A 25,276-nucleotide genomic window follows, 5' to 3' on the forward strand; every position below is an offset into this window, starting at 1 on the left:
CGCTGCCCCGGCTGCGCGCCTTCTGCCCGAGGCGGACGCTGTTCCCGGCTCCGCAGGGACCGCTCTGGGCTGAGGCCGGCCCGCCGCAGCCAGCCCGCCGGCAGCACACACCGCCCCGCTGAAGCAGCACCAGCCGCTCTGGCTCCTTCCGGTGCGCCCGCTCTCCCTGCCCGTTCCGGCTTGGCGGCGCGCGGGGATTGGCGTTCCGATCGCGGCGGCCGGAAGCGGGGCATTTGAACGGTAACGGTTCTGCGGGCTGCTGCGCTGAGGGGTCCCTGCCTCGGCACAGGCTAACACTCGGGGGGCTCCTGACGGCAGCGCCCCAAAAAACCGGGTAGGACTCGAAGGTCTGCTGGTCGTTCTGACCCGAGACCGCAGCGTTCCGCGGCTGTGGCCGGGCAGCCGTGACAGGTCTATGGGATCAGCAGCCGCTCCGCCGTCCCCGGAGGCTGCTGCTGAGCCGATCCCATGCCCAGAGCATGAGCGCAATCTGCGGTCTCCCCTTGCAGGTGCTGAGAAGAGCCATCCGTGTCCTGCGGGTCGCAGAATGGCCGGAGGCGACTATGAGGAAATTCTCAAATACTATGAATTACACGGAACAGTCGGCACAGGTGGGCTCAGTCTGTGAATGCAAACAAGTGTGCGTGATGTGTCCGTTCACCTCGATGTTTAGCTGAGAGATCAACTGTTACTTCAGAGTCTGCGGGTCATGTTTTCTCCGTGTATTTTGCGGGGCACAGCTGTGGAAGTGTAACTGGAGGGGGGCAGCAACTGCTTTTTCCTCTAGCAGTGATGTTATATACTGTGCATATAGTATTTGCTTCAGGTCTTGGTGAGAAAGCTTCTCACCATGCAGAGCTTTATGCATCTCTGTTTTAAATTCCAGGTGGGTTTGCAAAAGTAAAACTCGCACGACATCGTCTCACTGGTGAAAAAGTTGCAATAAAAATCATGGACAAGCTTGCTTTACAGGTAATCCAAAAGATCCTTCAGAGCTGGTAATGTGCTGTTTCTGTGGAGTTCTCAGGAGCATGGATGTGACATATCACTGTGGGCTAGTGGTAGGTAGATGCTGTAGTCTTGAAAGAATTTAATGGCACCAGAAGTTCTGTGCCCTCATGTGGAGAGGGCAATGTTCTCTGGCTGTAAAACTGATACAGTTACAGCTTTAAGTAGTAAATAACTAAATAAAGTACTGTAAGTCAAGTGGAGTGCTGATGAGAATAGTAGCATTGTACATCTGCTCCTTTGGGTTTTACTGACCAGTGTGAGGAGGGCAGGTGAGCAAGTGACAGAGCTGGTGCTGGTTTGAATTTGAGCAGTTCTCATGTGCAGGCTTACTGTGATGTACAGGCTGTCAAACTACTTGGCTATTTCATACCTTGCTGTTGTGATCTTTTAGGATGATTTACCTCGTGTTAAATTAGAAATTGATGCCATGAAGGACTTGAGTCACCAGCACATTTGCAGGTTGTATCACGTGGTTGAGACACCCAAGAAAATATTCATGGTTTTAGAGGTAAGGAATGGTGTTTCTGCTATGGCAAAGGTCTCTGGGTTTAGCTGTAGCAGTAGGTGGTAGCAGAGTCCAAATGAGACATTTCTTAGAAAATCATCTCAATGATAAGTGTGTCCAAGGTGCTGTAGTTTAAAAATGAAGCTGACAGTGTGTTCTGTCTCATTGTAAAAGCCACTTTTCACTGTTTGAAGTAAGAAAATTGACTTTAATTCCCACCTCTCACTCCATAAAACAGCACTAGCAGGATATGAGGGACCTGAGAAGTGCCACAAAGTTGTCACATCTTGGGCAGCTTCTGTCACCTGTGCTGGTACTCTGAAATGGCTGTGGCAAGCATTGGGCAAGTTGGGCTCTTGGGCTGTTGGATCTGTTGCACACTGGCCTGGGACATGCCTGGGCGCTGCTGGGATTAAGCAGAGGGAGAGAAAGAGAAGAGTGCCTTCTTGCTGCCCAATGCCCTTGTTCATATTGACATTTCATGACTGTATCCCAAATGTATTCTTTTCTTCCTGCTTTCATGCAGTACTGTCCTGGAGGAGAGCTGTTTGATTACATAATTTCTAAGGACCACCTTTCTGAGGAGGAAGCTCGCATATTTTTTCGTCAGATTGTTTCGGCAATTGCTTATGTGCACAGTCAGGGATATGCCCACAGGGATCTCAAACCAGTAAGTCTGAACAGTAATCAGATTTGCACGAATAATGATGAAAACCCACTTTTGTTTCTCTTAAGGGGCCTGGTGTGAGTTATCTTCTCTGTTCTGCTGTTCTTAGGGCTCTTTAGTTAACTTTTGCTGAAAGCATTATTGCTACTTATTGCTTTGTTCCTCAACTGAGCTGGACGTAGCTGTATCTGAGGAAGAAGCTTCCTCTGGAAGAGAAGCAGAACAGTGCACTTCAGTTGAGAGTGGTGCAGACACAGATTTGATTTTGACTGTTGGTTAGGCATTTTTGCTATCCCCTTTATTCCAGATTGTACCCAAGGAGAGTTGATATGGTTCCTCTCTGTAACGGTGCAAACTGTTCTGACAAACAAAGAAAAATGTGATACCTGCAAAGTAAACAAATGAGGACTGGGCAGGAGGAGGGATATGCCACAAGACTGATCCTGTGGCTTTGCTGTCACCACAAGAATTAAGCATGGATTTAAGGAATGAAAGCCTTGAGACTATTTCTCCTAGAAGGGGTTAGAAGTTTGCATGTTCAGAGACACTGATAACTGAGAAAAGCAAATTCTTAGGGTACAAGCATTTTACTAGACAGCTCATTAAATCCTTGTCTCCAAAAAACTTCTCTCCAAGCAAAGCCTTCTGTGTCCCTCTTGGAAGGATTTGGATTGGAGACTGATAGATTCATAGGATTGTGAGATAACTTTGTTGGGAAGGGACTTCTAGTGACTTCTGCTTTTATCTCCTGTTTAAAACAGTGTCAGACTAAACTTCTTCATCAGTCACATGTTGGACCTCTCGCTAGGGTGAGGCACCATAATGTTGCTGGAAAACCTGTTAAGCTCTTCACTTCCTTTTTTGTGAGAAAGGCTTTTTCTTAGTACCAGTTTGAATATCTCCTGGTGCTTGTTGACTTGTAATCATCCAACCATATGCTTCTGTGGAGAGGCTAGTGCTGTCTCTATGCCCCCTTTGTAGGAATTAAAAGGCTGCTATGAGGTCTCCACTGAAGCTGCAGGCTGAAAAACCATCTCTCTCAGCCTCTCCTCATGGAAGAAGTGCTCCAGCACTCTGGACAGGCTGATGTCCATCATGGGGCTTACCTCAGTTTGGTGTCCTGCCTGTGCTAGAGGGTGGGCAGAAACTGAATGTGCTGTTCTCACTGTTGTGAACCGAGGGCAAGTGGTTTCCCCCACTTTGCCAGCTCTGCTTCTTTTCACACCATCTGGGATATGACTGGCTGTCAGAGCAGGCTGTTACCTCATAGTTTTTGCTTTCTGTCTAGTAGCCCCCTATACCTTTTTGAGCAGATAGGAACTTGTACTCCCTATCTGGAATATAGGATATATAACAACAGGCAAAACCTCCAGAAGAGATCTTTAGGTGAATTATGGCTGGTAATGGCAAGAAGAAAAAGGGTAAAAGAAAATGTGGTTTCTTGAATATCTGGCATTATGTATGAATTCATTACCACTTTCTCTTTTACCAGGAAAATTTGCTGATTGATGAGGAACATAATCTGAAGCTGATAGACTTTGGACTTTGTGCAAAGCCAAAGGTAAGGGTGTCAGTTGCTCTCATAGCAGAGCTTAATCAGCTACATTGCACACATAAAAACTGCAGGCATGAATTCAGGGTGCAGTGCAGTGTCTTGCCCTGAATTTGAGCTGTTGGTGTAGTTGTCCCACTGCTAATTGCTTGGTAGGGCCTTAATAGTGTGAGACAGTTTTATATTTTCTGGGCAAAATATCAGTTTTTCTCTTGTTACAATTGATTTTTCATCACAATGTAAGGCACAAATTACCTTGTGTGTAGAATATCTACTGGCACAAAGTAAAACTTATGTTGGAGTCCATTTGCCCCCAGTAGTTTTCAATAGCTTATGTAATTTTCATAGGACTTGTCTATGTGTGGAGATCAAATCAAATAGATTTCCCTTACCTTTACAAAGCCTCTGGATCCACGTGGTTGTACTGAGTTGTTTAACAAGTTTAAAGTTGATTTCTACATTGCTGCTCTGTTTGTCATCTTCACATATGAGATGAGTGCTGTGAAGAAGGAATTTAATAGGAAGATCTTACTGATTCAAAGTCCTCTGATTGTTTTAGCTGAGTCAAGTTAAAGGACCTACAGGAAATTGGAGTATTAGACCACCATTGTGATACAATGTCATCTTACTGTGATCTACTTAGAAAAAAGCCCAGGCTAAGGAATAACACATTTTTAATATGGAAGCATTTTAGTGCTTTTTATTAAATTATTGCCTTAATATTGATATAAATATCCAACCAGCCTCATACCCAGTAGCTCTTGGATTACTGATTCCCAAGTTCCATCTGTTTTCTTTCTGGTCACAAAGGGAAGTATTCGTATTGCAGGAGGAGCTGAAGAAAAGGATGCTGGGATAACATGTGAGGGAGCAGCTTGGGACCTGAACATTTATAGGATTCTCTTGGTCTTGGACAGTTTTTGCCTGGTGAAGGCATATATTATACCAAATCAATACTTTAGGTGACTGTATATATACAGCATTGGAAAATGAAGCCTCTGAGGCCTCTAATATGTTGTTGCTAAAAGACACCTTTTGTGTTAGAGCAAATGTTTCTTTGTCATCAGTTTTGTCCTGTTATAGGGTGGCCTTGATTATCATCTGAACACCTGCTGTGGAAGCCCAGCTTATGCAGCACCAGAGCTGATTCAGGGCAAAGCATACATTGGCTCAGAGGTAGGTGATACAATTGTGCATTAGGGTGGATTTTTATCCTGTGCGTCATGTATTTAAATGTAGTGAGATTCAGATATACTCCTTTGGTATATATCTTCTTTCTTCAATGTCATGCTGCCTTAGTGGCTCTCAGAAGGTCTGAGACTAAAAGCAGTCACAGCCTAGATTAGCCCCTGACCACAGTTTTTGCACCTGGTTTCATCATCTCTGACTAATCCTTCACTGCCCCAGGAGTTGCTCTACAAAAAATAACTGCCTTCTACTACTTTATTCTAAGCAGAAATTTGCTCTATTAATTATCCAAGTGTTGTTGCAAATTTCTGTGCAGGATCTTGCATACTTTGCCTTTGTAATCTTGTATGAAAACTTGTTCTTGTACTGTGCAGTGTAGTAAAATTAAAGTGGCATTTTTCCAGCTTTGATTCTATGTAGAGAGCATTGGGATCTGTATGTACCCTTGCCAATCCTTTCAAAATGCTGCAATTGCGAACTCCTGAAACTTCCTAATTTCTGTGCCTTTGAATAGAGACAGTCTTTTGTCCTTTACCTCCTTTGTACCACTGTCCCTCAGTCTTGCTTTTTTTTTGTTGTTGTTTTCCACAAAGTCAGTGCTTTTCAGACCTCCTGTATTATTATAATTGAGGTGGAAGTTATGAGGCACTTAGACCTTGTCATGTTTATTCAGAGAAGAAACAGTGGTGCTTTAAAGCTGATTGTAACTGTACTGACAGTTGTCATAATCACTAATACTTTCGAGTAAAAAAAAATCCCTCCAGATGAATTTTATTTCCTTTTTGTAAGTGAAATCCTTGAAAGTTGAAAGTAATGCAGCAATTTGGTGATGTAAGGAAAAGGGTAATGGTTTTACTAGTGCTCTAGTTTCAGTGAGTTGAAAATTGTGTGCTTTCACTTAGACTATAATTGTTCTGTCCAAAATTAAGGAACCTACTTTCCACAAGTTGCATATGGCTTTGCCAAAATGTGATCAGTCTCTAAGCCATTGTAGACAGATGAGTTTTGTGAACTCTCACTTATATTTTTTAGGCAGATATTTGGAGTATGGGAGTATTGCTGTATGCTCTGCTGTGTGGCTTCCTCCCCTTTGATGATGATAATGTCATGGCTGTCTACAGGAAGATCATGGTAGGTATTGATGATACTGGAATGCATGAGGAACAGGAATCATTAAACATTATGGGAGATTTTTTTTTGCTTTCTGGTTTGAGAAAAAAAAGGCTTATCTGATGAATTTTGTTACGCCTTACTTCTCTTTTGATCAGTATTTTGTGGATTTGTTTCTGTTTTCCCTCAGCCTATGCAGTATTCTAGCTTGGCCCTATGATACAGTAGAAAAGTGAGTTTCAGAAAAAGCTTTTTCTTGCCAGTGGGCTGGACTTTTTATATCTGAGTGTTTATCTGTCTTCTCTGTGAAAATTACTAAAAATACTCTTGAATGTCAGTTATTCTCATTCCTAGGAAAAGTGGGATTCTGCACTTGCTATTATACATTCCTCCTCCAAAAAGAGTTAAATAAATAGTAAATAGTATAAATAAGTAATTGGTTCTTTCCCTGTAAACTCCTCTTGATGTGACTAAACAGCTGCTTTTCCTCATCACACATACACCTCTGCCAGCCACTTTTGAGCTGCCATAAAAATCTGGTTCATAAAGCTTGCTCTGAGTGGGAAGATGAGCAGCAGTGTAGAGTAATGGCTTTGGATTTCTCTACCTTATTCTTCTCTCACCAAGAGTCTGTTATGGCTGAAACAACACCAAAAAACTCTCCTTGAGAGTATTCAAGGACTACTTTGGAAGGGGACAGCTGACACTGGTTTGCACAGGAGACATTTTCAGGGTGTGTAACAGTCTGAGCTCTATAAAGCACCTGATTATTTCATCAAAGAATGTGGATTTTTAATCTGGAATTGGAGTACAAATGAGTACCTTGACAGAAGATCTCTAAGAAGCTTAGTTTGAGTTGTTGGAGAGAACTTTAAATAATTTTTAAAAGGGAAAGAATAAGCAAAGACTATTTGCAAATTGATTGTGTAAAGGTGTGTAAAATGTTTAGATGAGATGCCATTAAAAGTACATGACTTCCCAACTCATATAGTTATAGAATGTCGTGAGTCGGAAGAGAGCAAAATGGTTCATCAAGCCCAACTCCTTCTATTTGCAAGGCTGCCTAAATGAAACCATATGATTAGGAGTGTTGTCCACATAATGTTAGCAAGCACTTGAAGATTCTCAGTAAAATTGCTATGAAGTGGAAGCACCTGGGTTGTCAATAGACTTGAGCTGCTTTTCCCTCTCTGTTCGTGGTGTCAACTGTGCTGTCTACCCAGAAGGTAGATATTGAGAAGGTACACTGAGAATGTGTCCACTTGTAAGCATGCTGTCATAGGTTGACAAAACCATTTTTGGTGCTCATTACATCAGGATGCAGAACCTGGTAAATGATCCAACTGCTTAAGGCATTCACTGAGCAGATAACTCAGATGTGAAATGAGGACTTTAATTAGGAATATAGAAAATGATTTGTGTAGTTATCATTGTCCAGCATGTACAAGAACTATTGTTCTGGTGTAAGGCAAATTTAGGAGAAAACCTCCAAAGGTCCCCCCTGCCCCCCCAGGAAGCAAACCCAAACCGCCCCTTCCCCAACCACTCCAGGAAAAAGTTTTCTCAGAGACAAGTGGAAAAAACCTGTTTATCTAACAGGCAAAGCACAAATAAAGTGAACAATACTGAACAGCACAACCTCTCGCTGCTCCGAAGGGATGACAAATTCAGAAAGTCTGCTGTGGGCAGTAGCTCGGCTCAGTCTCTTCTCAGTCCCTCCGTGCTGCAAAATGCCGCTACAGAGACCAGGCCCGGTGCCCGCAGGTGCAGCTCCTGCTGCTTCCCCTGCGTCCCCAGTCCAGAACAGGTTCAAATAATTCCAGGAAACAAGGAAAAAAGCTTTCCAGGGGACTGCTCTGCTTCAGTTAGTCGAAAGCTAACTAAAAGCAAAGGAGAGCTCTCCTGCAGTGACACAGTCCAGGAGAGGAAGCAATGAAACTCCTTCTCTGTGTTTTGACAATGACTGCTGCTGACATTCCACCGCTTCTCCTTCCCCCCCACCCCCACCCCCACTCTCAAATCTGACCTGAAAGGTACAGAACTTGTTTCTGGGCTGAACAGACAAATGGGGATACAATTCAACATCACAAAGTCACCCCAAGAACACTATGATCTGAGTTTGGAGTGATGCAGTGTCTGCCAGTGGAATGCGTTGAAGTGAGCTGAAACAACAAATGGGGTTTTAAAGCTTAGTCTGGAAGCAGTCAAAAGCTAATAATGTTGCAGGTGTTAAGAGGCATACTTGCTATTTCCCCTCTGAATTTGTTTTAATTTTATGTGGTTGTGGATTGAAAATTGTTTCAAATGACGACACCCACTATTGTGGAATTTAGTTTCACACATTTTAAATTTATTATAATCTCCTCTCAAACCTGTTGCTTTATGTCAAATCTGCTGCTTGAGTCTAATTGAAATCATATGGCTTACATGCAAAACATCTCTTCATTTGTGAATCAGTGATTTGACTTCTGGACTGGAAAAACTGAGCTGTGTTCTAACTACTGGTTTGACCTTAAGAGCCTGGCAGATATCACAACCTTTTTACCATCCAGTATTGCCCACAGTACAATAGATGAGAATTGCTCTAAGTTCTTTAGTGATACACTAAGAACAAAATGTAGATTACCTGTGTTATTTAGTTTAATTATAAAGCTGTGTTGTAAAACAGCCTACAGAACTATTCCTAAATAACTTAGTAATAGTGTCTGTAAAGATGTAATTTAAAGTATTTAATCTGCGATGTCAATGCAATGCATACTGTGCTTAGAAACACTGCTGCATATAATACTGTTTTGTTATTAAGGCATTTGTCTCTAGAAAGAAAATTGCCATCACAAAATGATGGTTATGTTAGTTGACAATGACTTTTTACTAATTTTTATTTTTGTCTCAATATTCATTCAGAAATAAATAATTCTCAGTGAATTTGGTTTGATTTCTATCTATTGTTACACCTCACATCTGGGAGTTGTTTTCATTTTCTTCTAATCAAAAATTAAAGAAAAACAATGGTAAATAATTGTGTTTGAAAAAATCTCACTTGCTACATCTGTAACCTTTCTCCTGTCTACTACATGAGACTGAAAGTCTAGCATTGGATGTAACCTGTTCAAAAATAATATCCTAATACTGAGGATGGTGTACTTTTAGTGTCTGAAAGTAGTGATTTCATAGAATCTTCACATTACGAGGTTCTAATATCAGTCATTCTAGCACTTCTAGAACTCCAGTACTGAGTTGAGATGATGAACCAAGGCAATGGAGAAAGAAGCAGGTTTGGTGTAGAAGTGGGTGGAGATTAAGTGTCACACAAGCAGAATAGATGAAAACTGTAGCTAGTGATTCAAACATGGTATTTTCCTACTAATGCTACTGCATTAAGGTTTTAGTACTGCCATGACATTTATGCGAGTCATTCTTTGAGTCACATCACCTTGCTCTTCTTTTTTTTTTACGAAGCACAGATGTCACTATTGTACAAGCAATTTAATAGTTCCTTTTGAAGTTCAGTGTTAGTTCTAAATCCCCTTCTTTTTTTTCAGAGAGGAAAATACAGTACTCCAAGCTGGCTCTCTCCTAGCAGTAAAATGCTCCTTGACCAAATGTTGCAGGTAAAGGTATTATTTCTGTTTAATAGATGTGTAAAGTACTGTTCAAAATTTGTTCAAAACATTACATCAATGAAATATTTAAAAAACATTCTGTGTTTAAAAATAAGTTTGATCTTACAAATTTATGAAGAAAAGATTATCATTGCCTTCAGCCAAACATCTTAGGAGAAATATTTGATTGCAAAAATAATTAACAGAGTTTACATGGTTTAACAAAGTCTTCAAACAGCATGTGTTTTGTTGTTCTTCAACAACCAAAAAACCCAAGCTTTTTTGTAGCCTAAATATACTTTTGGGCTACACCTAAGGAATCTAGCCCATGCTGTGTATCCCTAGGAGACCTATTGTAAGTGTAGGTTCTATATTTGCTCTTAGCAACTAAGATCCTTGAGTGTGAGCTTCTTTTTGGTGAAGCTCTGAAATGTATTGGTTTCTGGTTTTGTCCCTAACCACCCTAACCTTCTGTGTAGACAATCAATTGTTTCCTCACTTTTTCTCCACAATTTGAGTATCATTTTGATTTTTATGGCCCACCAGGTCGACCCAAAGAGGCGGATTACAGTCCAACAACTGTTAAGTCACCCTTGGCTCATGCAAGGTTTTCCTGATGCTATTCAGTGGCAAAGTAAATACCCAGTAAGTACTCTAGTCAAATAGATACTAAAGCATTTCACGTAATATTTGCTGTCTTAGTACCATCCTCATAGTGCGTGGTATGAAATTATTTGTTACAAGATAAACTTTGAGATGGTTGTGTTTATTTTCTGATTCTTTTATTACATATTACTTGCTCTTATTATTACTTGCTCTTGATTTCTCTTGAGGAGAAATTTCAGATGTGTTTTCATCCTATTCTGCAGCTGAATCTGCAGAGTAATTGAATTCTCAACAAAAAGTGAAGTACTTTCACATATGAATGACCAGCTCCTTCTTTAGACTGTTTGATCACTGCTTTGTTTAATGTGCAAAACACAAATATTCTGAAGGGCATGCTAGATGTGGCTATAGTTTATCTTGTATGTTTTCCTCAATTAAAATTTGAATAAAAATTCTAATTTCATTGGAAGTTTATTCTGTCTCTCTGTCACTTGTTTTACTTGTGCGAGAGATGAAGGCAGCATGGAGAGGAAAAAACAAAAATAATCTGTCTGTCAGCAGAAAGGGCTGAGAAAGTTGCTGCATGTTGATGGCCAGTGCTTCCCATTGCCACTAGATGCCACTGCTACCCTAGGTAAAGAACCCTTTGTGATTGCACCATAAGTGCAAGCTGCCTGTGGTAGAAGCGGGCATAGCTTGTAGCTTTGGATGCTTATAGGCAGAGGAAAGCATAGCTTCCACTCTAGTAAAATCTTACCTGCTTTTGGTTGGCTTATTTGAATTTATTGCCTCTAACCTGTGAGGATCCAGGCTGTGAAGCTGTTGAAGTTGCATGACTTTTTCAGTCTGTTCCTACAATGTTTAGCTGTGATGCTAAAGATTTGAAATACAAGGTGTAAAATCATCAACTCAGCCCACTGAGTTTCACAAGTGTCACCATGAGATACAGATTATGGGGCAAATGGAAAACAAACCTCACATTTCAATATCCACTGTGTTCTTACAGCTGGGTCATCTTGATGAGGACTGTGTAACAGAGCTTTCTGTGTTTCATGAGCAGAGCAGGGATACTATATTGCAATTAATAACAGAGGTAAGAAATTTATGTCAGTAATTTACAGTAATTAAATACTGTAATAGAGTAAATAAATGTACTGTGTTATCAGACCAATACTTATATATTCCAAAGTAAGACATTTTACTTTTCAGATTTAAGGAGCCCTTGCAAAACTCTAGCTACAACTCTAGCTAGAACTGTACTGCAACTTCAAGCTACTGGAAGTTCAAATTTGGGGGTTTTTTTCCTCCTTTAATTGATAATTTGATCTTCATGTTTTCTAAATCTTACTGTTATTTTCTGTGGTAAAATCTTTCTGAACCTGAAAGTCAGAATAGACTTGTAGAGATTTATAGTTGAACCACATTTGCTGGGTTAACTCTGCTTTGAAATGGTTCAATAAAGAGTAGAAAAAAAAAAAATCAGACCAATACCTAGGCAGTCTACAAAATGCAGGGCCTTTTTGAGTTACTATTCACAGGTTTTTTAAAAACAGTGAGTATGTTTAGTCATTTTTGATTACAAATGACAAAAGTTGAACTGAATACTTTGAAAAGCATTATGCAAATGTTAGCAATCACTTTGGCAGGCTGTTGAAAAGAGTTAAAGCGTGATGTGTACTCCAGGTTTTACCTGAATCTGAGAATTCTTCATTGAAACCAAATTTTCTGCTTCTTTGTACTTTTTAGCAGTGACAATAGTTTAGGAATTTTTAAAACACTTGGATTTTCCGCAAAACTGTAGCAGAAACAGACTTAAAATGTGTGTGATACTTAAAGAGATTTGTGGAGTTAATTCTCCTTGGTTTGTTTTTAGTTATAGCAAATAATCAGAATAACCTGTCTACAGAGGGGAAAGTCTTTCCAAATAAGTTTGTGGCATTTGCATAGTCCTTCACTGGAAGACTTCTAATCCCTTGTAAGTTACACAAACTAATTGTGCTATGCTGCAAACCTGTCAAAAGTGGTATCTGTGTTTCTCACACTCAGAGTTGTTGAAAATCATGCAAAAAGTTGGCACTTGGGAAAGAATGGGCAGGAGTTACTTCCAAAAAATTATACTCTGGCTGAAGTATTAGATAAATCAAATTATTACATTTGCATTCACTTCAGTATATAGTTTTGTACTCCAGCATTTCCATGCTATTGCATGAACTACAAACTAACTTGCAAAGAACAAGCAACAGAGTGTCTTTTTCTTGATCTCAGGCATGTGATGCAAATCACTTAAAGTCTGAAATTACTCTTCATGTGTAATTAGGGTTGCATATCAGGTAGAAAAACTTGTGGAGACATAGAAATACTCAGAAGGCTGAACTTGCAACTTGAAACTTGCAGTGTTACCAAAGAGGAGATTAAAATACTCTTTCTTTCTTCCTGACCCCACAGTGGAAATATGACCACATGTCAGCAACATACCTGTTGCTTCTGTCCAAGAAGGCTCGTGGCAAGCGTGTTCGTTTAAGGTTTCCGTGTCCGACAGAGCATGCCAGCACCATGAGGTCGACAGGCCTTGAGGTAAACTTGAGTTAAGCAGGATAGCACCTTGCTGAAAATACTCTTCTGCACTGACAGAACTCCACCTGGAGAAACATTCTGGTGCTCTAAACATCAGAAAGAGCAGGAGCCTCAGTTTAGCTCAACTGGTTGGAGCATGGTGCTAATAACACCAAGGTAGTTTTGATCCTCATAATGGCCCATTCACTTAAGACTAGGACTTGGTGATCTTTGAGGGTCCCTTCCAACTCAGATTATTCTGTGAAGTACACAGTCAGCCAAAGTCTTGGGCATTACAGTTCAGTCTTCTCATTAACATGATTTAGGAGGCTGGGGTGCTTCTATGCATTGGCTTTACTGCAATAGCTATCTGGGAGGATTTGATGCAACAAGTGCTGCACAGAATCCCTCCTTTTTAATGGGCTCAAATCCCCTGTTTTCTGGCTTGGGTGATTCCAGATCTTGTTCTGTGATGACTAACTGCATTCTATGTTTGTCTGGTTTTTTTCTGCCTTGAGGGTTGCATTTGGTAAGGAAAATCTTTTGATATATCAATTGGGCACTGTTCTCTGAGATGACATAACCACTATGGGAGCTGGTGATCAAATTGGAGTCATCTCTTTCCCATCTCTTTTACTTGAGAACATAATCCTAGAGAGGAATCTGTTTACTTTGAGTAAAGGAAATATTTTTCTGATTTGGATTCTATAGGAGTTTTGTATATCTTACAGGAATTTCTATTCCTTGTCTAAAACTTGGGTTGCCATCATGGGAACTTCCATTATTAGGAACTTAGAAATTAGATTTAGACTTTAATTGCATACTTTTCTGATGAAATCTTACTTTTAATTGTGCAGTAGAATCTCAACTGAATATTTATTTTCAGTCTGAAAGAACTGTGATGTGTGAAGATATGCCAGAATGGAGTAAAGTGCCCTGGGCATTTGTATTCATGGAATTTACAGATACAACTTGACTGTTTGAAGAATCTACGTTAGAAAAATTTAGTATAAATAGTCATGGAATGAAGCAGGTGTTTGGTACAGTGGATGTGTAAATGCTTGGTAGACCCTAGCCTAGTGAAGTTTCAAAAGGAATAAAGAAGTGTTTTAAGTATGTAGCTGAACATACATTGTGCCTTCCTCCAGCAGTAAGTAATTTCATTAAAACTTGAGCTGTGATCATCTAGAAAATGAGTAAATAAGGATTTTAAAACCAACAGGAAAAAAATAAGGCACAACAAATAAGGTCTCAGACCAAGCCTAGAGCTGGATAAGTCTCTCAAGGAGTGCAGCCTGTCTGTATTGGCAAGGAAATAAAATTTTGCTATTAAACCAAATGGAAACTCCTAGCTGTGCTTAGGTGAGCTGGTGAAAAGTAGCCTTAAATGTGCAAGCTAAAGAATTTAGAAGAGCTGATAAAGAAATGGCAAATTACTTGCAAACCTTATGAGCAAGTTACAGAAGGAATCTGAAGTATTGAAGAGTTTTAAACTATTGCTCTATAGTCAAGCATTAGATGGTATTTTTACCCTGCTTCTGAATTTCCTTGTCTGTAGTGTTCCTGAATGTGATCAGAATACAGCAAAGGATGGCTTTTTTTCCTTTTCATTACATCTCTTGTAGCACTCAAGGCCTGATGCCCAACTGGAGGATACAGAATTCACACTGTCAACTCCAGTGACAAGAAAAGTGGCATCAAAGAAGCATGAAAACAAGGAGAATGTTGAGACAGGGTCAGCTTTAAGAAATGAAATGCCCTTTGCACTTCCTGCTCCTAAGACTCCTTTTGCAAAGAGTCAGATTGAAACACAGGAACAAGGCGTTCCCCTTAGGGCACCTGCTTTCAAAGGTATGTAGGATGTAACTAATGAAATCCTAGAACATATGTGTTGCTTGGGAATCAATGAAACTCAAATATGAGCACAATATTTTCTTATCCAACACATCAGTTTCTGGAACACTTAATTTTTTTTGCACTATCCAACATGCAGGTTCTTCCAGAACATCTGGTGGGATGCTTCAAGAGTTTTAACCATGCATCAGGGCATGCTACTTATCTGTTTCTTACAGGAGACAGGAGTCATTGCTGCTCACAATTATCATGTGTGAGCCCCTTTCTGTACACCCTAACTTGGAGCCAATCACTGTGTTTGTTAAAGCTTGCACCTAGTTCCATTTTTCCATGAAGGCTGAGACTGCAAGTTCCTCAACTATTTTTCCTTTGTGATTACCTTGAATGAAAATAAAAGCATACTTTTAGTTAAATCTGCTTTAATTCTGCTTCTAAGAGAAATCTAACTTCTGGATTTCTTATGGTTGCATATCAGCATTTTCACAGGGGCAGTCCAGTACAGCAGTGAAAATGCTTCTGTTAACAGCATGTAGGTCTTGTAGCTATGCAATAGACCACAGAAATCTGTCTAAATTATGTCAGCTTTTCTGAGTTACCAGAATTTTAAGTCATCAGCCTGTCTAGTCATGTATATATCCCGTATGTACATTACCATTTCTTTCAATGATTACCATAAAAGTTTTGGTGTTGATACTGTAAATGCTAACTCTGTCCTTCAAATGCCAAAGGCTCTTTGCAATAGGGAACTCTTATCATTTCAGTTGCTAAGGAGCATTGTTCAGGAACTGTAAGTCTTTGCAGGCCCATTTGAAGAATAAGGGATTTTGAACATACTGCTATTTAATGAGATCATTCATAAAGAATAGCAATACAAGTACTGTTTTATGAATTTACCTTAAGATTTTATGTCATAACTTGTAATGTGTGACATTTGTATCTGTCTGAAAACAAATGAGATACTATCCAAAATGGGAAATGTAGAAACATTTCTGGCTCATTTATTTAGTGACATTTCTGAGGATAAAACATAAAAACTTAATTCTTTCATGTGTTGAAAGATCTTTGATTCAGAAAATAGAAAAGTGAAGTATCCACTCAAAATTTTGAGGTTGTTTATCTGAAGCCAGGTGCAATTCTGTAGAGAGCTGAAACGTTGAACATTAGGTTGAGTTTAATTGTGACAACTTCTTTGCTGATTGTTTTACTTGCTGCTTTCTCCTGCACCTTTTAAACCATGCTCTGCAGAACTGACTTTTTAGGCTGTGTAGCATGTACATTGTGTATTAACCATGACTATATAGACTTACACCCTTCATATAGGGGAAATGGATCACTGAAGAATACAACTACTCAATGCAGTGAATTGCTCAGTGTTTATTTGTGGACCAGCAGCAGAGCAAGAAAGCAATTCTAATCCTCAAATTTCTAGTATTGAACACCAGTGGTTGCTCTTAAGGTTTGATTTATAGAGCCTTGGGGAAATCAGTCACAGTTTTAATTTGTAGAATAGAGGCAGCATTAAAAACATATTTTATAATTCCTAAATATAGATCTGAGATAGAAAAGGGGGTCTGATGTTAGAGCTAAGTTATTAATAATGAGGAACTGTCACTGAAGGAAAAAAAATAGTTTTATTCAAAGACATACCTGGTTTGGTTTGGACATTTTCTTTCAGAGAGTCAGTTCACTGCAGTCACCCCAGTAGAGAAACCCACTAACCCAACAAATGCAGATGAATTGGCAGCAGCTGAGATTCTTCCTGAAAGAAGGTAAGTGTCCAATTATTTGTGTACATTCCTTATTTAGAGCAGGACTACCTTAATCTATGTGCTCCCGGTTACAACAGCAAGCTGCTGTTCCTATTCTCTTGGTAAAAACCTTTCTAAAACCTCTTTTTACAGTCACTAGAAAACAATGAAGGCAGAGAAAAGTTTTTAAATTATGTAACTAAATAGGATCTATTTTTCATAATGTAGGAGCCTTCATATTCCAGGTGTCCAAAGAACTGGAATTTCTAGACACATGTCTTCAACAGACTTTCAAACAGAAACTCCTATAATATATTGCATTTGATTTCATTTTCTTTGTGCTGTCATGTCTGGTAATATTTTAGTGACATCTTTAAAATAATTAGTGTTTTAACCCTGAGTGAAAAATAACTGATTATTTTGTTCATGTAACAGGTGTCAGTCAGTGGAATTAGATCTCAACCTTGCACATGTGGATAGCAGCCAAAAGAAGAGAAAAGCCAAAATATTTGGAAGTCTTGAAAGAGGCCTAGATAAAGTGATCACAATGCTTACACCAAGCAAGAAGAAACGATGCACTAGAGACTGTCCAAGGAAACTTAAGGTATGATGGCTGCAGAGGTCTTAGATAAGAACAAGTATTATTATAACATTAAGTAATTACATTAATTATGCATTAATTATCTTACAGTAATCCTAATTGAAAATATCCAGTGGCTTCAGAAACATTTTTGTGAAAGCTTCTGTGACCTCTCTTGCCTGAATTCTACAGTAAAGTGCTCTTACAGTATCCCTGATAAAATGACAGTGCCCTAGTTATCACATTGAGTTATCTGTTAGTCTGGGTTCAGGCAACAGATCCAGGGAGACGTTTGGCCTTTATTGCTGTTTATAGCCCATCTAAACAAAATGTGAAGGAAGCAGCATGGTTTTAAAGGAGCCCTACTGGCCAGTTTTTAATCATGTTATTTGTACAGAGAGCCCTCACTAAAAAAATGCTGACTTCTTTCTACTGAAGAAAAGGTACAGAGTGTACACAGGTTGATGGCCTGTTGTGAAAGGTGTCTGAGTAACAAGACACAGTTAACAACTCTGGCTGTGCTGAACTGAGAGGCTGAAATGGACACAGTTGTGGTTTCAGAACCATCCATCTACAGTAGATGCACTGAGCAGGAGGCACCTTGAGCCCTTGTGACCCACAAAAACAGTTCTCAAATTCAACTTACACAGTCCAACATTTAGACCAAAGACACATATGATGATTTAAAGTTTTTAGATGTCCACAGGCAAGGTTACCTGTGAGGTTAAGACCTCTGGTGCTCTGGGCACCAACTTTGTTGGGTTATCTTAATTGAGCAAAGTAGCTAATGGTTGCTAAAAGGTTATTTATTGCAGAAGCACATCAGTTTCAAAAGGCACAGTCACAGGCATCAAAGTCCATGCTAAGTTTTGGTAAAAAGTCCCAAACAGAAGTAGAAGCTGCACTTATTCAAAGGTCTCAGGAAGCTGATGTTGCTGCAGCAGCTCCTATCTTCTTCTTGGGTGTTGACTGATGATGGTAAGCAAAAGCAAAAAGAAAAGCAATTGCAGGAAAAGCAGAAAAGCCAAAAGTCTTGGCAAAAAAGCAGTAGCAAAAGCACCAGCTCTCCCCAGTGCATGCTCTTAGAATCTGCCCAACAAGCCAAGATACAAACACAGACCACCACTCCTTAACCTGTTAGAGTTCTAGTTTCTTAACACGCTAGGTTACATATAAACTGTGTGTTCAACCTATCTTGTTCTACCTGGAAAATATAAGCAATATTCTTACTATAGCTCTGTTATGTCTAAGCACTGTCTAAAATGACATTCCTGAGCTTCACTGAAAACATTAGTGTTTTTCAACCTTCACTAGAACTTGCACTTCTACTCTGGCATTTGAACCTTTTACTTACTAAAAGCACTAGAGCTCATACTAGAACTGACTTACTCACTTACTTATTCTAAAACTTAAACTTACACCTCTACCTTATGTGTGAGTGGTTTAATATACTTCAATGCATCCAAAGGCTTTAATTCAATCCCTGCACTCTGATTTCTCTCTGAAGAATTCGGAGACCGCTGACTAACTGACTCCCAACAGTTAGCATAAAAAGGTTATATTTGCAGTGGGCAACTTTCTGTTAAAGGGCACAGAGACACTCACCTGGGAGCCTGATTTTAAAGAGTCACAAGAAGTTTGCTGCCTACCAGGTACTAGGATTCATGGTGTTGGTGAGAGAATACCCCCACTTCTCAAAAGCATGCAGAGCTACCTGTTACTACCTTCTCAAGTGGGTAACAAGTGGTGCTGTAAGCCAAACCACAGACAGGATCAAGGAAGACTATTAACACCTGGCGAGGCGAGTAAAAACATTGGTGCCAAGTCATCCTCTCATAGTTAGAGAAAAGGGGACAGCCAGAAGAAAATGCATAGTGCAGACTTTAGACTGAAGGATTCAGCAGTGGGATTCAGAATGGCTTGTGTCATTGCTTCCTCCTTGATTAGATTAACCAGTGCAGTGCAGATGTTTCTTGGCTGCCTCTCAGGATGAGGATCAAAGGGTAAACCATGCTGAAGGTGTGTATGGCTGTTGTGATTGCTCTTACATCCCATCTGTGCAACCCAATTGCTTGATTGCCTCTATGAAATGCCTGGCCACAAACATGTACAGTGCAGGGAATAAACAAGAATTAGAAATCTCTGTGTGGTCACAGGGCCATGATCTCAATGCAATGACAGAACATGGTGGGATAGCTTATGTGTCTGAAATGTTGTCAGGGATGGCCAAGTCAGTGTGATGAGGTAGTGGATTTGCTCATTACATGAGAGACCGTATTGACTGTAACATATTGAGCTCTTCCCAGGGTCAGGTGAATGAGCTGAGAGTTTATAGGTGAGAATTTAAGGGAAAGCTTAAAATAGTTGACACTGTTGCAGGTGTTTGCTATAATCCCAGCACAGCACTCACAGTCCAGGAAGTTCCTGCAAATTATTGAAGATAACTTTTTGACACAAGTGTTGGAAGAGCCAGCAAGTCAAGGTGTGTTGCTGGACCTTGTACTAACAAATCAGGAGGGACTGAATGAAGATGTGAATGTTATAATAGTGACCTTCACTGTAGTGACCATGAGATAATGGAACATGGGATCTGTGTGGTGGAAGCAGAGTCGTAACAGACTAGAACGCTAAACTTCTAGAGAGTTAACTTCAACTTCTTCAAAGATCTACTTAGAGGAATCTCATGGGGTGGGGCTCTCGAGAAGGGAGTCCAAGAGAGGAGGTCAGTATTCAGGCATGCCTTCCTCCAAACTCAAATCCTGCATATCCCTGTGATAAAAAAGTCAGGCGCAGGAGAGCTGCATCAATGAGCAGAGAGCTTCTAGCAAAACTCAAATAGAAGAAAGAAATTTATGAGATATAGGAAAAGGACATGCCATGTAGGAAGAAGAGGAACATTGTCAGAATATGTAGGAATGCAAGCGAGGAGGTTAAGCTCTGCTTGGAATTGAGCCTGGCAAAGGATATCAATGAAAACAAGAAGGTATTCTACAAGTACATCAACAGCAAAAGTAAGATTAGGGAAAATGTGGGAATGCTGTTGAATCAGATGGGTATCCTGGTAATGAGAGACACAGAAAAGGCAGAATTATTGAATGCCGCCTTTGCCTCAGTCTTGAAGCTGGGGATCTGGCTGATCCACTTGGAGGCTCTGATGTTATTCAAGTGGAACTTGATAGGCTGGAAAGTTGGGCGGAGAAAACCTGAAGAGGTTGAACAAGGGCAACTACAGGTCCTGCACCTGGGGAGGAATAACCAAGTACCAAAACAAACTGGGACTGACCTACAAGACACCAGCTCTGGGAAGAAGGACCTAGGGATGCTGGTGGCTGACAAGTTGACTGTGAGCTGACAGAATGTCCTGGAGGCCAGAAGGGCCAGTGGGATCCTGGAGTGCACGAGGAAGAGTATGGCCAACAGGTCAGGGAGGGAATCCTGCCTCTCTGCGCTGCCCAGGTGAGGCCCATCTGGAATGCTGTGTTCAGTTCTGGGATCCAGAGGCCAAGAAACACAAGGAGTTGCTGTAGAGGGTCCAGTGAAAGCCATAAGCTTTCACTTATTCATGATTAAGAGGCTGGAACATCTCTTATGAGGAGAGACTGGGAGCTGAGCCTGTTTAGTCTAAAGAGGAGGAGACTGACAGGGTATCTCATCAATCCATATAAATACCTCAAAGGGGTGTGGAAGGATGGGGCCAGACTCCCTTCAGTGGTGCCCAGTGATAGGATGAGGAGCAGTGGCCATAAAACAAACCACATCAAGTTCAACCTCAACATGAGGAAGAGCTTTACACTGAGAGTAGCAGTGCACTGAAACAAGCTGCCCAGGGTGGTCATGGAATCTCCCTCTATGGAGACATTCCTGTGAAACCTGCTTTAGGAGACCCCGCCTTGGCAAGGAGATTGGATTCCATGATCTCCACAGGTCCCTTCCTACCAATTCTGTATACATCACTCAAATGCAACTTATATTCTTTGGAAACTATACAAGAGAAAAATTGTACTTGAATCTATAAGCAACATGTTTGAAAAAAACATCCTGAAAGAGGGCAAGTTGTTTACCAAGGTGTGGGCAGTTGTATACAAACCAGTGGAGTGTCCCTTCAGCTGACTGGCTGCTGGAATACCTGCTACACACGGAGAGCTGTCTGTCACTCATGCATGTTTAGGACAAGATGCTGGATTACTAACCTGACCAGCCAATCAAACAGGAGACTAGACTGTGCAAATAGTCCAGAAACCTGACCAACCAGAAGCTGGATATTCTTTCTCTAAATACCTTTAGCCTCCTGCCTCAGTTTCTCTTGTCTACAGTATATGCAAAATTCCCGAGGCATGTGTAGAAACACTAGGTTACAGTACAGCAAGACACTATATTACAGCAGTTAGGTCAGAGAGTTGTGTACATTTAGATCCTTGTAAGGACCACAAGAAGCACTCTTCTACTGACTTTGCATCCTCAACCTCTCTTAATTTTTCAAGCCTTTTTTCACTTGTCTCCTCTTGGCTGCTTCTGTGACTTCAGAAACCAGTAGAACATATTGGTATGTTAATTGTCTTACACTTCCTCTCTAGACCTCTGGCCATCTGCTAGTTGTTCAAGAGGTCATTTAGTGCACAAGAATGTTATATTAAATACTAGATGTGATTAAACCCCCCCCCCCATAACAGTAAATTGAAAACTAGTAAGTAATCTCTTTGCTTTATACATCAAAAGTTGCAATGTGCTATGCCTGTTCCTTGTTATCAGAAACTCTTTGTCTCAGCTTTAGGCCATTTCCCAGTTCTGGACCATTCACCAGGGTGATAGTTTTGGGTTGTTGGAGCATTTGTCACCATGGTTAGCTGTTCTGAAACTTCCTTAGTGAAAACTTTTTGCAATGTCTTCAGTTTTAGGAGAGAGATTTTTAGTTTTTTATTCCTTTAATTGGTTTAACAAGCTGACTACTTTTAGGCACACTGTAACATTACCACCACTCATCTGCTGAATCCAGATGAACTGTTGAATGAAATAATCGTTGTTCTTTCAAAGAAGCACGTCGAGTATGTTCAGAAGGGGTAAGTGTAAAATATGACAAGTTCAATTTGTGTTTGTCTAAATGGTTGCTAGTCCAGTCCTTAGAGAGCAAAGTATTTAAACTTAGTTTCTTGACTTAGTTTCTTGATGTATTGTAAAATAATCTTTGTAGAAAGTGTACAACACTAAATGAATGTGTGCAATAAAACCTGCCCACACAGTGCAAAACTATGTTAAGTCTGTTCTAGAAGAGCTCTTTCACCAACAGGTATAGACCAATAGTAATAGTGTCACACTTAGGAAAAATTCACATCAGTCTGTCTCATGAGAAATTTTAAATACCAAAAGTTGTTTTAGTTATAGTCACATGACCAAATGGGACAATTTTGGAAAAGTATCATTCTTGGCAGTTAAAAGACATTAGCCTTTAGGCAAGAGGTCAATACATGTTAAAAAGTGTGCAAAAGCCACACACCTTCTTGTGGATTATTTGAATTTGTACCATTTACTAGCTACACTAAGCTAGTGATTGGTTAGATTGGTTCTTACTTTTGATCAAACTGAAAGACTATTTTCTGAGTTCCCAATTCATTAAATAACCATTGTGCTCACTTTTCAATATGCATTTTCTCAAGTTCTTGAGTATTTCAGTGGTGGGTATTTCTGATGCATTTCCAAACTCAAATTATGGAAGAATGCTGGATTGCACATCAGCACCTGCTCCCATTGTAATAATTCAAACTCTGCATTCAGTTTTTTCTATTTTCACACCAGCTGAGCCACAGCCAACAGAAAGGAGAGTGTTCTTGTCTAGGAAAAACACGGGAACTTCCCATCATTCTAGCTCTGAGGATGGGGCCTTTGGCTAACGGGTTCTTGTGGCAGGGTAGGAGATTGGTGCTGCATATTGGATCTGGGACATAATAATAAATATGGTGCCCTGAAGCTGCAGTATTCACAAACCTCTCAAGTGACTAATTTGTGGACTGTTTAACAATATTCTGAACGGCAAAGGGATATTTTATTTAAAGTGTTTCTATTAATTTAAAATAGCATTGCAAAACAAATATGAAATGGTTCAATAATTGTTCTGTTTTCCCTTCTGTTTTACAGTTATACCCTGAAATGTCAAACACGGTCAGATTTTGGTAAAGTAACTATGGAGTTTAAGTTAGAAGTATGTCAGCTCACTAAGCCTGAAGCAGTGGGTATCCGGCGACAACGGCTTAAAGGTGATGCCTGGGTCTACAAAAGGCTGATAGAAGACATCTTATCTAACTGCCAAGTGTGAGTGGCAGAGCCTTTTATCATGATGTTTTAGAAAGGTATTTTCAGAGAAGCAATTCTTTCTCACAAGTCACAGCTATATGTGAAAAATCTGTCATTTTGGGTTTTTAACCATCCCTCTTTGTACATACTCCTTCTGTATGTTTCCTGTAATATTACGTTTGTAATAAATGTACTGCAATTTTGCTGAAGTGAAATTCTGTAAGCCTTTTCACATATCTGGGTTAGAAACGTAGTGGTTTTATGTGCTGAAGCTTATTGTGGGATGTCTTCAGTTATCAAGTGCATGGTGCACAGTAATAGTCATTTGCATAATTCTCTTCCTGTCTCTGCTTAAGTAGGATTTATTGAGATCATTAACTAAGTCACAGCTGTGGTTCCCAGAGTTACACTATATGCTCAGTGTTGTACAAAATAGGATGGGCTTCAATAAATGTGAAGTCAAGAGTGCTAGGATTTAAACTGATCCCATATAAAGTATTGCACTGTCTCATTATGAAACCTCAGTGATGCTTAACAAGCTTGTGCACTTTCTGATGCTCTTGTGTTAACATGATAATAGGAGGATCTCTGAAAATCACTATCACCTTTGAAGTGTTCTGAATGGAGAAGGCATTTGTCACCCAGCTGTCTACAGGGAATTCAGTGACACCTTTAAAAGATCTTAAGCACCAGAAAGAAAACTTGAATATTCAGAACTAAGCAACAACATTTAGGAGTTGGTTGGGAGGTTGCTATCATACCTTAAAAACAGATGCATATCTCCCTATGCTTGTGCTGGGTGCTGTGTGGAGTGTTTATTTCTGTCTTTAGTTGGGCTACAGCAGAAACCAGGCTAAGCCCAAGCAGCAGCAGTGGGAAGACACATGTTGAAGCCTTTCTCTATGTGATTATATTTAGTAATACTGAGATAAGTGATAAGGTGCTGAACCTTTTTCCTAAACAGGAGTTAAGTGCCACATGCTGCATGTAAGCCCCACATTATTGCCCCTTAACTAAAGCCTGAGGCACATCCACCCAAGGGTTGGGTGGGTAAGAGAGCTGAGCATTGCTGGAAGCTTGCAGTGGCAGAAAAGCTAATGAAAGCTATCTGCTTGATCTCTTGTGACTTACCTCAGGAACTGGAGAGTTATTTTGTCTGTATCAAGATAGAAGCATCCATCAATTTTGTTTTCAATGCCAGGTTGTCCAGTTGCTGCTTTGTAACAGGTAAAGGAAGGGGAACGTTTTTATTGGATTTCAAGGAAAAGAGATTTTGGTAAGGAGAGAGAGCAAAGGGAGAACTGCTGTTCCTTGAAATATTTCTGATCAAGAACACTTTAGGTGCAGAAGGGACTAGTAGGATAAACAGGACAACGTGAACAATGACACAAACCCACCTCAGAGATGGTAGGAGAGGTAGTAATGTGAACCAGGGGTGGTTGGTCACATTAATTGATAAGAGGGTGTGGAACATGAGTATGTTCACTTTGGAAAGGTAATCTAATCAAGAACCTTGTCAAATGGGATACTAAGAAAAAGTGGAAAAGCCAGAAATTAAAATAGAGGGATGAAAATCTGATAGGCTATCCTGGAGGAAGGACTTGATGGGTTATGATTCCCTTCATCTTGACACATTTTATGTTTCTAGCCTGTGACAGAAAGACACCAACACAACCCTGTCAGTCACAGCAAGTGCAGGGGCTCTGGGGAAACTCCATCAAAACAGAACTTTGCACTTGCTGAGGCTGGAATCTTGAGGGTCTGGGATGTTGGGAGTGCAATGCTGCCAGCTGAAGAGGCAATGCACAGAGATCTCAGCCTGGTGTTGGCTATGTCCCCCCAACCCAGGTGTGTATGTATTCCCCAGCAAACAAGAAACTGGACCAACAAGAAAGCAGGAGGCTTTAGGTCTGGACAAAGGCTTCACGTGGGCAGAGGATGGGTGCTGGTTTTGAGGGTGACGGAGAAGCCTGGAGCATGCCCATGGGCCAGTGTGCAAGTACTGCATGCTTGCA

General features: G+C 40.3%; 1 protein-coding gene across 2 annotated transcripts; it reads left to right on the forward strand.

The window, feature by feature from the left end:
• Positions 1-232: 232 nt before the first annotated feature.
• MELK (maternal embryonic leucine zipper kinase) lies at positions 233-23,977 on the forward strand. Of its 2 annotated transcripts, XM_079332185.1 has the most exons (18): positions 233-411; positions 510-611; positions 887-972; positions 1,403-1,519; positions 2,043-2,186; positions 3,676-3,744; positions 4,819-4,911; positions 5,956-6,054; positions 9,576-9,644; positions 10,182-10,280; positions 11,248-11,334; positions 12,687-12,815; positions 14,420-14,645; positions 16,324-16,417; positions 16,832-17,000; positions 21,930-22,033; positions 23,106-23,279; positions 23,842-23,977. In XM_079332185.1, exons 2-18 carry the CDS (start codon positions 548-550, stop codon positions 23,870-23,872), a joined length of 1,854 nt encoding a protein of 617 aa, XP_079188311.1. In that variant the 5' UTR covers positions 233-411; positions 510-547; the 3' UTR covers positions 23,873-23,977. The 2 variants fall into 2 exon arrangements, with proteins under 2 accessions (XP_079188311.1, XP_079188312.1); XM_079332186.1 differs by lacking the exons at positions 21,930-22,033; positions 23,842-23,977 and having other exon boundaries at positions 23,106-23,270.
• The last annotated feature ends 1,299 nt before the right edge of the window (positions 23,978-25,276 follow it).

This window comes from Erithacus rubecula, assembly GCF_903797595.1.
Source record: "Erithacus rubecula genome assembly, contig: scaffold_173_arrow_ctg1, whole genome shotgun sequence".
In the NCBI taxonomy this organism is placed as follows: Eukaryota; Metazoa; Chordata; class Aves; order Passeriformes; family Muscicapidae; genus Erithacus; species Erithacus rubecula.

Excerpts from the sequence above, each read along its gene's own strand:
- MELK (XM_079332185.1), top strand. The coding sequence starts at position 548 with ATGGCCGGAGGCGACTATGAGGAAATTCTCAAATACTATGAATTACAC. Across the intron at positions 973-1,402 it reads TGGACAAGCTTGCTTTACAG|GATGATTTACCTCGTGTTAA; the intron begins GTAATCCAAAAG and ends GTGATCTTTTAG. Across the intron at positions 1,520-2,042 it reads AAATATTCATGGTTTTAGAG|TACTGTCCTGGAGGAGAGCT; the intron begins GTAAGGAATGGT and ends GCTTTCATGCAG.